The following is a 12961-nucleotide window of genomic DNA, read 5'->3' as shown; positions in this document are numbered from 1 at the left end:
GTCATGCACGAAGTAGATGTCCTAACTTACCTGCCAAAACTATAGTCTGTTAACAAGAAATGTGTGGAGTGGTTGAAAAATGAGTTTTAATGACTCCAACATAAGTTTATGTAAACTTCCGACTTCAACTGTATTTATTGTATTAGATTGTGTCCTTATGGGCCCTGGTCAAAAGTAATGCACTATATAGGGAATAGGGTGCCATTTATGAAGCAGCCAGAGTCCTGGGCAAAGCTCTGTTTTTTTCCACATGCCTGATTAGAAATGCAACACACCATCAATATAGAGGTGTGATTTAGTGATGCTTTTGTGTTTGTGTGTGGGTTCTGACAGAGGTTTGCCCCCTGGTTTAATAACAGAAGTCCTGCTGCTGAGTCACCCATGCAGAGAGGCTGATTTATTTCAGGTCTAATTATGCAAAAACAAAATGGCTTCTTCCTTCCTATTGAAATAGAAGTTTCCACTAGCCTTGAATCCAAACTGGATAGGGTGCCATAGATCAGTTTTTTTTCCAAGCTGGAATTCCACTCTAGAGAAGAAGAGAGGAATTCTAGCCTGTAATCCAAACTGAATAGCAATATGGTTTCACTACATTCAGTTTGTATTTCAGGCTATAATTCCTCTTTGGAAGGAAGGTTTGGAAAGAGAGAAATTCCAGCCTGAAACCCTAACTAAATATTGTTCTGTTTCACAATATTCCGTTTGGATTCCAGGCTAGAATTCATCCTCCCCAATCAATGGCAGGAAAGAGAGGGAGCGAGCTAGAGGGAGGGAGAGAATGAAGCTGCCTACTTTCCTTGGCGGCCTTGGTAAGGTAATGGTCCGTGCTGTTTATTTACACCAGGAGGGAATCTGCTGAGGAGATGGCCGATTAGTCAGGCAACCATATTGTCATCTGCCTGCCTGAACCGGGCTGGCCAGGAGCAGGGAGAAACTCGTGGTTTTCTGGTGTGATGGAGAAAGGGGGTTGTGTGTGCTTCCAAGTGTTTGTATACAGCGTGTGTGTGTTTGGTTTGTGTGTGTTAGTGGAATTAGTGGTAATGCTAGCCAGGAGTGGCGGTGGGTGCAGTAATCATGTCCTAGGAGCTGCTTCCACTTTCTGCCTCACTGGCTGCAAGATCAGCATGCAGCACTGCATGAACACAGCTTTAAGGGGGCATTAGTGCGTGTGTGTCTTGTAACCCATTGTGTTTGCAGAATCTGACCCCAACTGAAATTCTCATTTTTAAAAGCTCATTCTGTTTGATCATACCCAAATAATGTTGTTGACTCATCCTACTTGAAGTTGTGGCCAAAGCATATTAAAGAAGAAAAACCCCCAGTAAATCCCCATCTCAAACACGTTTTTGCACAGTTTCAAAAAACGCTTGACATTTGATTGGATAAATGGCATCATCCTCTTTGGCTGAGACAGGCCCCCTTTTGTAATTGGTCCAGCAGCTTTCTCCAAATTCTCTGGTGGGGAGACATGGCCGTGCCCGAATACCAATACTAGCGTACAACATACTATGTACTCATCGTCGCACACTATTCAGCATGTACTGTTTCAGTAAAAAGTGTGCAGTATGCCACGGCCACAGCACAGTAGCAGGTATGCAGGTGGTTTTTTCCCAATTCAACAGACATGCATCACATTAACCAGTCTGATAAGATCTCATTTCCAATTTGATACATTTACCTATACTCAGGCTGGTTGTAGGCAGACTATCAGATTCAACCTATACCATAGCCCCATACAGCCTTTATTAAACATTGAAGACTGAAGACAAAAACAGATCATTTGGTTCCATTTGAACATATTTATTAGTAAAGTACTGTATGTCAATGATATCAAATAGCCTATAGGACACACACTAAAACATTTCACATGTTCAAATCAAAAGGCTATTGCAACAAAACGTGGAATGTCGGCTGCATCGCACATTCAGAACCACTGGACAGCAGCATAATAAATGAAAGCACTGATCATTGGGAACGAGATCAGAAGGACTGCTAAGGCTTGATCCATAAATGGAACAATTAAATAGGTAGCCTACAAAACTAAAACAATCCATATGTTCCAATCAACATGTCCGAATAACATGACATCATAGCGCAGCCACATCCTGAGTCCCCGGTGCCGACACATTCACAAGTCAAAACATGGAAGTTTGAATGACACTGAGTGGCAACTTTGTTACATCAGAATTATTGGATTCGATTAGGATTGTTTTGAGAGAGGGGGTCTCAGATGGTTGAGGGGCAGCTCTCGGGGACCTGGGGGTGGGGGGGGGGGGGGGGGGGGGGGGGGCTCTTGGAGGGCTGGTGGCATGGCATTTGGGAGCTTGGGCCGGTGGCTGATATTTCGCTGGTTTCGGGTTCCCGTTTTTGACCTTGTGAGAGACCTGTCGACGTGCAGGGCGTTGACCCTGGTTGCTTCTGTGGGTCGCTCTGGATGGGAGTCTGTTAGATGATTGAATGTAATGTAAATGTTGAGCAGCTTCACTGCAAGTAGACTGTATGTTTTAAATTTCTATTTAAAAAAAAAAAAAAAAAAAAAAAAGATGGTTTAGTATTTAGTTTAAAAGCTCTGGAAACGCTTTTCAATGAGAAGTTATTTTTCAAAGATGTAGCCTACGATGCAATACTTCTTTTTAAGGAGAACAAGAACTACTCAGACTACATTTGAACACCACCTCAGAAGCTTCTCTATGTGGCAACTTCCCAATTAAGTAGCCGAGTTTTGTTGTTTGGCTACTTGAAGAGAATTAGGGCCTGTCACTCATAGTTCACCTCTTCCAATGCATTGTGGAATAGTGTGCATCAAAAAAGTGTGCATCAAATTCCACTAGATTTAGAGACGAAATGAGTATAACATCCTGGCATTTAAATCATACCCCATTTTCTAAACTTCACATAACTATAAAACATTCTATTTCTACATACTGAGAATGTGTCATGTGTTATTGGTTCATTTTGGTATCACAGACCCCATATCTGATTATCAGCTATTGCCAAAGCCAAAACTAGTATGACATCCAGGCATTTCAAGTATACTTGATTTTTTAAAAATGTCACATACTATGAAACTTAATTTCTTTCACACTCAAATGGCCTACTATTTAGGACACACGTATGGGTATTTGAACACGGGCTCGGGAATGCACAGCACACTCACAGCACACTCACAGCACACTCACAGCACACTCACCGCACACAAGCAAGCAAGCCAAGCAATCCTTAGCTGGTGTTAGCAAAAGGGAGAAAGCATCTGCAACAACTAAAGTATCCCGCCAGTCACTTCTATTTCAAATGATGTGGTTTGTAGTTTCAAGTTGTATTAGTCGTATACACAGGATATACATGGTATATACACTGTCCAACGAAGTGCTTACTCACTTGTGCGGTTTGTAAGAGTTGTCCTGCTTGATGTTCGGACGCCGTCAGCTAACGTTAGCCAACAAGAAGGCAAAGCCAAAGCCGATCCTCCACACATCAACCATCTCGCCTTTCCTGTGGTTTGTAGAGAAACATTTTATGTCAAGAGGAAACCTAGTTAGCTGTTGTTGACTGTAAAAGGTAGCAGCTGAGCTGCCAATAATCAGTTTTAGTTTTTTAACCAATATATGCCCAAAACCCTGTTGTTTCTAACAGGCCAAGCAGGGGCACTGAGAAAAGCTGATTTTTTTAACATCCTTAATCATAAAAAAATAAAAATTATAGTTCATTTTTCATAATAAATCTGGTACACTGGACAGATACCTTAAAAGGACTGCTGTGTCCATTTTGTGTATTTATTCAACAGTTATAGCGTTGATTATAATATCTCTGATCAATGTGATCTGCACATTGACTCGGCACCAGTACTCCTTATACAGTATATAGCCACATTATTGTTATTTCTTTGTTACTAATTCCTTTTTTATTTTTGCAATATTTTCTATTGTTGGTTAAGGGCTTGTAAGTGAGCCTTTCACAGTAAAGTCTACACCTGTCATTATTTACTGTACTTAGTATACTAAGTGTACTGAACAGAAATGTAGTGGGTGCGTGTTGGTGGCAGGAAGTCAGGCGCAGGAGAACAAACCTGGTATAAAACGGAGAAGTTTAGTGCTGACCAAACTCCAAAAAAACAAAAATATATAAAATAACAAAAGTGGGTACAAAACCCGTCGAAGACCAACACATACTAGCACATACACATACAATCAAACAATCTCCGACAAGGACGTGAGGGGAAACGGAGGGTTAAATACACAACATGTAATCGATGGGATTGGAACCAGGTGTGAAGGAAGACCAGACAAAACCAATGGAAAATGAAAAATGGATCAGTGGCGGCTAGAAGGTCGGTGACGTCGACCGCCGAACACCGCCCGAACAAGGAGAGACTTCGGGGGAAGTTGTGACCAAAAAATATGAAACGCAACATGGAACAATTACAGTTCATATAAAGAAATCAGATCGTTTAGATAAATCTATTAGGCCCTACTCTATGGATTTTACATGACTCGGAATAAAGATATGCATATTTTGATTAGAGATAGCTTTTAAAAAATGTAGGGGGCATTGATCAGAAAACCAGTCAGTATCTGGTGTGACCACCATTTGCCTCATGCAGCGTGACACATCTCCTTTGCATTGATCAGGCTGTTGATTGTGGCCTGTGGAATGTTGTCCCACTCCTCTTCATAGGCTTTGCAAAGTTGCTGGATATTGGCGAGAACTGTAATAGCTGTAGTACACGTTGATCCAGAGCATCCCAAACATGCTCAATAGGTGACATGTCTGGTGAGAGTGCAGGCCATGGAAGGACTGAGACATTTTCAGCTTCCAGGAATTGTGTACAGTTCCTTGAGACATGGGGCTGTGCATTATCATGCTGAAACATGAGGTGATCCTGACACATGAATGGCACAACAATGGGCCTCAGGGTCTCGTCATGTTATCTCTGTACATTCCAATTGCCATCGATAAAATGCAATTGGGTTCGTTGTCTGTATCTTATGCCTGTCCATACCAATAACCCCACCGCCACCATGGGGCACTCTGCTCACAATGCTAACATCAGCAAACCGCTCGCCCACACAACGCCATACACGTGGTCTGCGGCTGTAAGGCCAGTTGGACGTACTGCCAAATTCTCTAAAAGGACGTTGTGGTAGAGACATTAACATTAAATTCTCTGGCAACAACTCTGGTGGATATCCCTGCAGTCAGCATGCCAATTGCATGCTCCCCCAAAATCTGTGGCATTGTGTTGTGTGATAAAACTGCACATTTTAGAGTGGCCTTTTATTGTACCCAATACAAGGTGCATCTGTGTAATGATCATGCGGTTTAATCAGTTTATTGATATGCCACACCTGTTAGGTGGATGGAATACCTTGGCAATGGAGAAATGCTCACTAACAGGGAAGGAATCAAATTTGTGCACAACATTTGAGAGAAATAAGCTTTTTGTGTGTATGGAACATGTATGTGATCTTTTCTTTCAGCTCATCAAACATGGGATCAACACTTTACATGTTGCGTATTAATTTTGGTTCAGTGTATCATGTGAACAAAAAAAATGCATCCCAAATGGCAGCCTATTCCCTATTTAGTGCACTACTATTGACCAGAGCCCTATTTGCCCTGGTTAAAAATAGTGCACTATGCAGGGATTATGGTGCCGTTTGGGACACAGCCACAGACGCATTCATTTGTTGTGCAAACAGGACAACTGTGCATCTGTGACCATTAGTGCTGCACCACGAGTACTTCGAGTCCATCGTTACTAGTCTGCCTCACACCCTTACTTACTTACTCAAGTGTGGGCGGACAAGCCCACTAAAGCACAATTAAACTGGCAACAAAAAAAACAAGTGTGGAAAGGGAACACATTGGGACAATCTAAACACGGGATTTACCACTCGAGGGGAATAGGTAGAGATGGGTCGTGTTCATGAAGAAAACGGAACGAAACAGGGAGGGACTACTGAATAAGAAGTGCACATTTGTGTCCGAAAAGCTAGCTTTTTCGGCCAATTAACTTGGCTTTCCCAATGTATCCCAGCCCCCCTAAAGACAAGGAAGTGAGCCCTGTGTGAATGTATCCCTTCCCTTCAACTCTATACATGCTGCCTGAATGTTGTAGTTAGGACCATTTACTGTTAATGGTTGAGAAAAAAGGTGCCTGTACAAAACGGTGCCCGGGAGCGTTTTAAAAGCAAAGTAGCAAACGCACCATTCTTTCATTACCCACCAGGAAACTTGTGGGCCGTTGCAATTTTCGCTGCATGACGTCCAGAACATATTACAGCTACTTTGTGTGCATTTACAAGTGGGACTGAAAAGCCTTTGTCCCGCTCCCTCTCTGTGCCTGTGCCTCAAATGGCACCCTATTCCCAAATGGTCCCGTGGGCACTGGTGTAAAGAAGTGCACTATATAGTGAATAGGGTTACCTCAGTATATACTAGAGGTAGACTCATATGGCTTCTCACAATAGAGGGCCTGGAAAGGTCTTGCTAATTGCCCCTGCTATTTCGATGATTGGGTTGTTTTTCTGCTGTAGGAATGAGTACAGTGGAGAAATGACATGCCATTAGTAAAGAAAATAGTGCACAACCATTTTATAAACTACTTCTGATGTACAAAACAAGACTATTTCTTAACCCTGCTTCTTCTTAACACATTTTTCGGCTATTTTCCCTGTTTTTAAACTCATTTTATCATCGTGTTTCTGCGTGTGTGCATGTCTCAGTGCCCTGACTCGGCCTGCAAGCAGGACCTGCTGGCCTACCTGCAGAGAATCGCCCTGTACTGCCACCAGCTCAACATCTGTAGCAAGGTCAAGGCCGAGGTCCAGAACCTGGGAGGAGAGCTCATCGTCTCTGGGGTAAGTCTCACCACACAACACCCTAACATGGTACAGTCAAGGCTCTGGGTCTCCGTCAATAGTTGTATTCAGGTGCATAAAGCACTGGTGAGCAGCAATGTTCTGTCTGTGGGCCTCATTCCTTCATCTCAATAGTTACAAGGGACCTTCCCTAGGCTTCCTCCCTCCTCGTTTCTTACAATTCCTATCAAAGGGACCTTCCCTAGGCTTCCTCCCTCCTCGTTTCTTACAATTCCTCTCAAAGGGCATTGGAGGAGTTCTGAGGGAGAGCCTTGGATCCTCTCATTCAATGCACTTTGAGAAGAATTGATTAAACAACAATGGAGGAAGCAAGGATTCGAACGCTAGTAACGTTTTCAGACAGCTCTAATCTGTTCTCCATCAGCGCTTGTCTAAAAACACAGGACAGATGATGGCAGCGTTATGGTGGATACTAACTACTGAACTGCTTAGACGCATGTCAGTTAGTTTCAACTTTAAATGGTATTTTAAGCTAACGCTGAACAGGTGGAAATGAAATGCATGCCCAATCTCAAATCCACCCCACTATGCACTTGTGGGGTGAATCTCAATCATGTCTCTTGGCATCCTTCCCTTGTCCACTTGTCTTGATCGAGAGGGGAAAGAAAGCTAGTTGATACTGTTGATTTACACCCCATTTCTAGGAAATGGTATGGCGTTTTGGAAAGGACTTTATCCTTAGGCTCTAGTATAGAATGCTGGCTGCCAAAGACCACCTTTCAAAGAGACTCAGAGTCCAGGCATTCTCTTTGATCTTTTTTTTACTGCAATTACCCTATGATTTTACATAACATTATAACATTTCAAAATGATTACACAATAAATGTGGCAATATATTGTCCAACGGCAGTATAAACGTTAATGGATAATATTGTAGCAATCCTTGCCATACTGAGCCACGTTCTCACCAGCCCCCGTGCACAAAGCGAGGTCCATACATAAATGATTTGTCAAGATCAGTGTGGAATAATCTCAACCCCATTGAACACCTTTGGGGAATTGGAATGCCGACTGCAAGCCGGCCTAATCGCCCAACATCACTGCCCAACCTCACTAAAGCTCATGTGGCTGAATGGAAGTCCCTGCAACAATGTTCCAACATCTAGTGGAAAGACTTCCTAGCAGCATAGGGGCAACCAACTTCATGTGATTTTGGAATGAGATGTTCAACGAGGAGGTGTCCACGTACTTTTGGCCATGTAGTGTATTTTCGCGCACGTCCCTCCATTAAACAGGCTCACTGAATTCTCGGAATTGTTCAATTCACGAATTGTAAAAATGTCCACAATCATCTGTTGAAATAGACCTCCTATTCTGATTGGCATATTATGGCGGGAAACACTCAGGTCCTCTCGATCGTTGTTTGGCAAAACTGTCATTCTCCAACCCCAACCCAGGGAGTCCTCAACACAACTGACAATTAAGCGTTGAAAAACATGGCCCTCGCTACACGACACCTACTTTTTTTTCCCAGACACTTCTTAATTAGCAGTTGGTGGAGGTCAGGTGTACCTCTCTTCTCTCCCTGCGTTTTGTTTGGCTGACATTTAGAGGCTGCGGCTGGCCCCCCTACCCCCTTGCCCCCCACCCCGAGAAGGGAGTCAACCGCTAGAATTAATTGGCTCCGAACTCCAGCTGGTCACTATAAAAAGGTTAGCAGCACGGTGGGTGCCCCTGATACCCCGAATTATGCTTAAAATACCAAGTAATATGCAGCCATTTAATCCCGACAAGATGAGCTGAAACTCTATGGGCACTACGTCTGAAATGGCACCCTATTTTGACCAGCACAAAATGTGTTCACTACAACAGGCTCTGGTCGAAAGTAGTGCGCTATATAGGGAACAGGGTGCCATTGGTGGACACCCGCTTTCTCTTAATGAGGCTGTCATATCAGAGATGTGTTGGAGGCACAGCGGTCACTCTGACCCTGTCCAGCTACTCAGGGCTCTGATAAGATGAGTGAGGGACCTGCTATCGCCCTGCGGGGGAGACCAGAGACAGAGATCTCACCTCTGTACTGTAAGAACCGCTGGCTTGATAAAGCCTTCTTCAGTGAGAGCTCTTTGCCGCAGGCAGTCCTTGTTATCTTGCAGCGTGACATGGGATGTCTGAAAGACTCTGAAGAAAGGGGTGCATCTCAATACCCTTTCATTGAATAAATAACAGGTCTCCAATTGGTTGGTTAGTATTAATGCTTACACCTGCCCAATAGATATGCTTCATTGAAGTCCTGAAAGAAATCCAATTGGTTGGATTATTGCTTATTGCTCACCTATCCAATCACTTAGAGCTTCCTTTTCCCCTCTCCTTCTTCCCACCTCTCCCCCCCCCCTCCTTCTTCCCACCTCCCCCCCCCCTCTCCCCCCTCTCCTTCTTCCCACCTCTCCCCCCTCTCCTTCTTCCCACCTCTCCCCCCCTCTCCTTCTTCCCACCTCTCCCCCCCTCTCCTTCTTCCCACCTCTCCCCCCTCTCCTTCTTCCCACCCCCTCTCCCCTCTCCTTCTTCCCACCTCTCCCTCCCCTCTCTTTCTTCTCACCTCTCCCCCTCCTCTCCTCCCTTCCTCCCCTCATGGGGTCTGCAGAATGTTGCATGCGCAGTGGGATGATGCAGGTTTGCGGTTGACCTAACCATTGCTTCTATTGCAGGTCTTATATATGTGACGGTTTATATGTGATGGTTTTTCACATGTCCATTTTAATGTATAAAGCTGACCGAGTAAAAGCAGTTCCTATGCAACTACAATGTTGTTACCACAGTTCATACTATTTAGTGAAATAGGTATATCCGTGCAACCTAAGATATGGTGTTGGTACAAGGTTCTAAGTTGTCCTCTGTCTCTCTCCGTAGCTGGACAGCGCCACCTCCCTCATCCAGGCGGCCAAGAACTTGATGAACGCTGTGGTGCTCACAGTCAAAGCCAGCTACGTGGCGTCCACCAAGTACGCCAAGGTGTACGGCGCCGCCGCCGTCAACTCGCCTGTGGTCAGCTGGCGCATGAAGGCGCCCGAGAAGAAGCCCTTGGTGAAGCGGGAGAAGCCCGAGGAGTGCCAGACCCGCGTTCGACGGGGCTCGCAGAAGAAGCACATCTCGCCCGTCCAGGCCCTCAGCGAGTTCAAGGCCATGGACTCCTTCTAAAGATGTCCGCCGCCACGACGGATGTCACTGGAACCAAGAAAAACAACACCGACAACGAGAAGTTTAAGAAAACTCCCCTTCTTTCTTTGTGTTAATTTGTTTCTTTTGGTGAGACGAGTTATGCTGATAATAACACCGCCTCCTTTCTCCCTTTTGAGCGAAGGGTCGATGAAAAAACCTACCCGGAGGACTTTGCTATCCCGCCACCTGTTCTGAACTACAGCTCCCATGAACACTTTGGGGCTTCTCGGCCAATGGGGAGCCAGCGTGCTCCCACCCATATTTATGACTATTATTACTACTGTAGCTTAACCGTGTGAGAGCCAAATGTGTGACACTAAAAACAAGAACTTACTTTAAAATAAAAGGGAGATAAAAAGTTAAAAACAAAACATAGCAGAAGAGGGGCACCTAAATGGCCGTCAATATTATTGCTATATCATTACTATTGTGGTACTGACCGGCTGCTCGTACACACATTAACTGTCTGAATGGAAACGATGAATGGCGCAGTAGTGAAATCACTGTAACAAGAGGATTGATCCATCACGGCTGATACACTTTGGGCGGCATTTTCGTGGTGCAAATTAGAGCGCAGGTTTGTGCAAAAAATGACTGTAAACCTCGAAATAATCAGGCAGGGAGATGTAATTATTTCTTCGACAATGTGCATTATAAGGAGACCATTGAACTAGAGTTTAGTTTACTGAGTAATGCATGTGCAGACCTGAGGAAACGTTTCAACTTAAATCACACTGCCTGACTATGAAGAGGTTTATAGTTTTACCCCCACAGATCTGTGCTTTTGTCAATATTCCCCTCCTAACTTAATCTTGTATGTTGTCCCCGGTTTGAACGTTACCTTACCTGTAGAGCTAGGAATAACTTATATTTAAGGTAACTGAAAGTGTTTGGCATCCAAGTCATTTGTTTCCTTGTTCCTTCCCGACCCATAACGGCGTTCCTGAACGATGCACACACTTTATGGTCCTATGGTATTGCCTTTAAAAAAAAAATCAATTTCTCATGATGATATCACTAACTATATCGCAGCCTGATTGGATTATTGTGTAGAGTCTAATAGTAGACACGGAGAGGTATGACTAGTTGTGGTTTGCTCAGAGAACACAAGGCTGCGTTTAGACAGGCAGCCCGATTCTGATATATTTTTTTACTGATATGTCTTTTAATCAGTTCAGCTATCAAAAAGATCTGATGTGAAAGATCTGATGTGATTAGTCAAAAGTGAAATTAGTGGAAAGATTATCAGAATTGGGGTGCCTGACTAAATGAAGCCCTAGAGTCCTACATACATGCATACATACATACATACAGGTAATTGCCAAAATAATGGAAATGTGAGTAAATTAATGATATAACGTATATTAAAAGCAGATGCTTTCACACAGGTGTAGTTCTTGAGTTAATTAAGCAATTAAAATCCCAGCATGCTTAGGCTCATTTATAAAAATGCTGGGCAGGCTATTATTTGGGCTACCTACCATGGCCCCCATAGAATGACAATACCATCCACACAGCATGAATGGCCTTTTGATGAGCGTGAAAACGATGTAAACCATATGCCACGGCCGTCTGTCACCAGATCTCCACCCAATTGAACACTTATGGGAGATTCTGGAGTGGAGACAGCGTTTTCCAACACCATCAACAAAACAGAAAATGATGGATTTGGGTTGCATCCCTCCAATATAGTTCCAGACACAGAATCTATGATTAGGCACACTGAAACTGCTCTGGCTCGTGTTGGCCCACTGCCCTATTAACAAACTTTATGTTGGCATTTCCTTTCTACTGGCAGTTACCTGTACATACATACAAACAGGTACCTTTATATTCACTGTTCTCTAATAAACCCCTCAACTTGACTGACCACCCTCCACGCCTGTTTCTTCATCACTCACAAGCGGCTATATTTTTTATATAGTACAACAGATATTATAATTATAAGGTGGGTATTCAATTCAATTTCAGATCTTGGCTTTCCAGAATGCGATTGATTTGCACACTAGTGGAAACCTATTATCTGCAATTGCATGAATACCAGTCTAATTCTGCACAATTTTTACCCACTGTAGAATGTTACACGTTTCCTGGTTCCTTAGAGGGGCTAATACAAATGTATCTACAGTGGGGCAAAAAAGTATTTAGTCAGCCACCAATTGTGCAAGTTCTCCCACTTAAAAAGAGGAGAGAGGCGTGTAATTTTCATCATAAATACACTTAAACTATGACAGACAAAATGAGAAGAAAAAAAATCCAGAAAATCATATTGTAGGATTTTTTATGAATTTATTTGCAAATTATGGTGGAAAATAAGTATTTGGTCACCTACAAACAAGCAAGATTTCTGGCTCTCACAGACCTGTAACTTCTTCTTTAAGAGGCTCCTCTGTCCTCCACTCGTTACCTGTATTAATGGCACCTGTTTGAACTTGTTATCAGTATAAGAGACACCTGTCCACAACCTCAAACAGTCACACTCCAAACTGCACTATGGCCAAGACCAAAGAGCTGTCAAAGGACACCAGAAACAAAATTGTACACCTGCACCAGGCTGGGAAGACTGAATTTGCAATTGGTAAGCAGCTTGGTTTGAAGAAATCAACTGTGGGAGCAATTATTAGGAAATGGAAGACATACAAGATCACTGATAATCTCCCTCGATCTGGAGCTCCACGCAAGATCTCACCCCGTGGGATCAAAATGATCACAAGAACAGTGAGCAAAAATCCCAGAACCACACGGGGGTCCTAGTGAATGACCTGCAGAGAGCTGGGACCAAAGTAACAAAGCCTACCATCAGTAACACACTACGCCACCAGAGACTCAAATCCTGCAGTGCCAGATGTGTCCCCCTGCTTAAGCCAGTACATGTCCAGGCCCGTCTGAAGTTTGCTAGACAGCATTTGGATGATCCAGAA

The 12961-nt window shown here is 43.6% G+C and overlaps 1 protein-coding gene and 1 long non-coding RNA gene across 4 annotated transcripts in view; one reads left to right on the top strand and one right to left on the bottom strand.

Moving 5' to 3' along the window:
• The window catches only part of ctnna2 (catenin (cadherin-associated protein), alpha 2), a 672433-nt gene extending 660521 nt beyond the window's left edge, over positions 1 to 11912 (top strand). For both annotated transcript variants that reach the window (XM_036933400.1, XM_036933401.1), the window contains 2 exons: positions 6726 to 6860; positions 9732 to 11912. In XM_036933400.1, the coding sequence (XP_036789295.1) occupies positions 6726 to 6860; positions 9732 to 10019 (423 nt within the window). In that variant the 3' untranslated portion in view covers positions 10020 to 11912. The remainder of the gene's footprint in view (positions 1 to 6725; positions 6861 to 9731) is intronic.
• On the bottom strand, positions 2257 to 4193 carry LOC118936709. 2 transcript variants are annotated; one of them, XR_005034181.1, is made up of 3 exons: positions 4067 to 4193; positions 3379 to 3492; positions 2257 to 2512 (listed from the first exon to the last, which is right to left on the bottom strand). It is a non-coding gene; the product is annotated as an uncharacterized LOC118936709 (long non-coding RNA). The 2 variants fall into 2 exon arrangements; XR_005034182.1 differs by having other exon boundaries at positions 2257 to 2442.
• Positions 11913 to 12961: the final 1049 nt, after the last annotated feature.

The sequence above is a fragment of the Oncorhynchus mykiss genome, chromosome 10 (genome assembly GCF_013265735.2).
Source record: "Oncorhynchus mykiss isolate Arlee chromosome 10, USDA_OmykA_1.1, whole genome shotgun sequence".
In the NCBI taxonomy this organism is placed as follows: domain Eukaryota; kingdom Metazoa; phylum Chordata; class Actinopteri; order Salmoniformes; family Salmonidae; genus Oncorhynchus; species Oncorhynchus mykiss.
The sequence above is the reverse complement of the archived record's forward strand: the minus strand, read 5'-3'. Positions and strand labels throughout refer to the sequence as shown.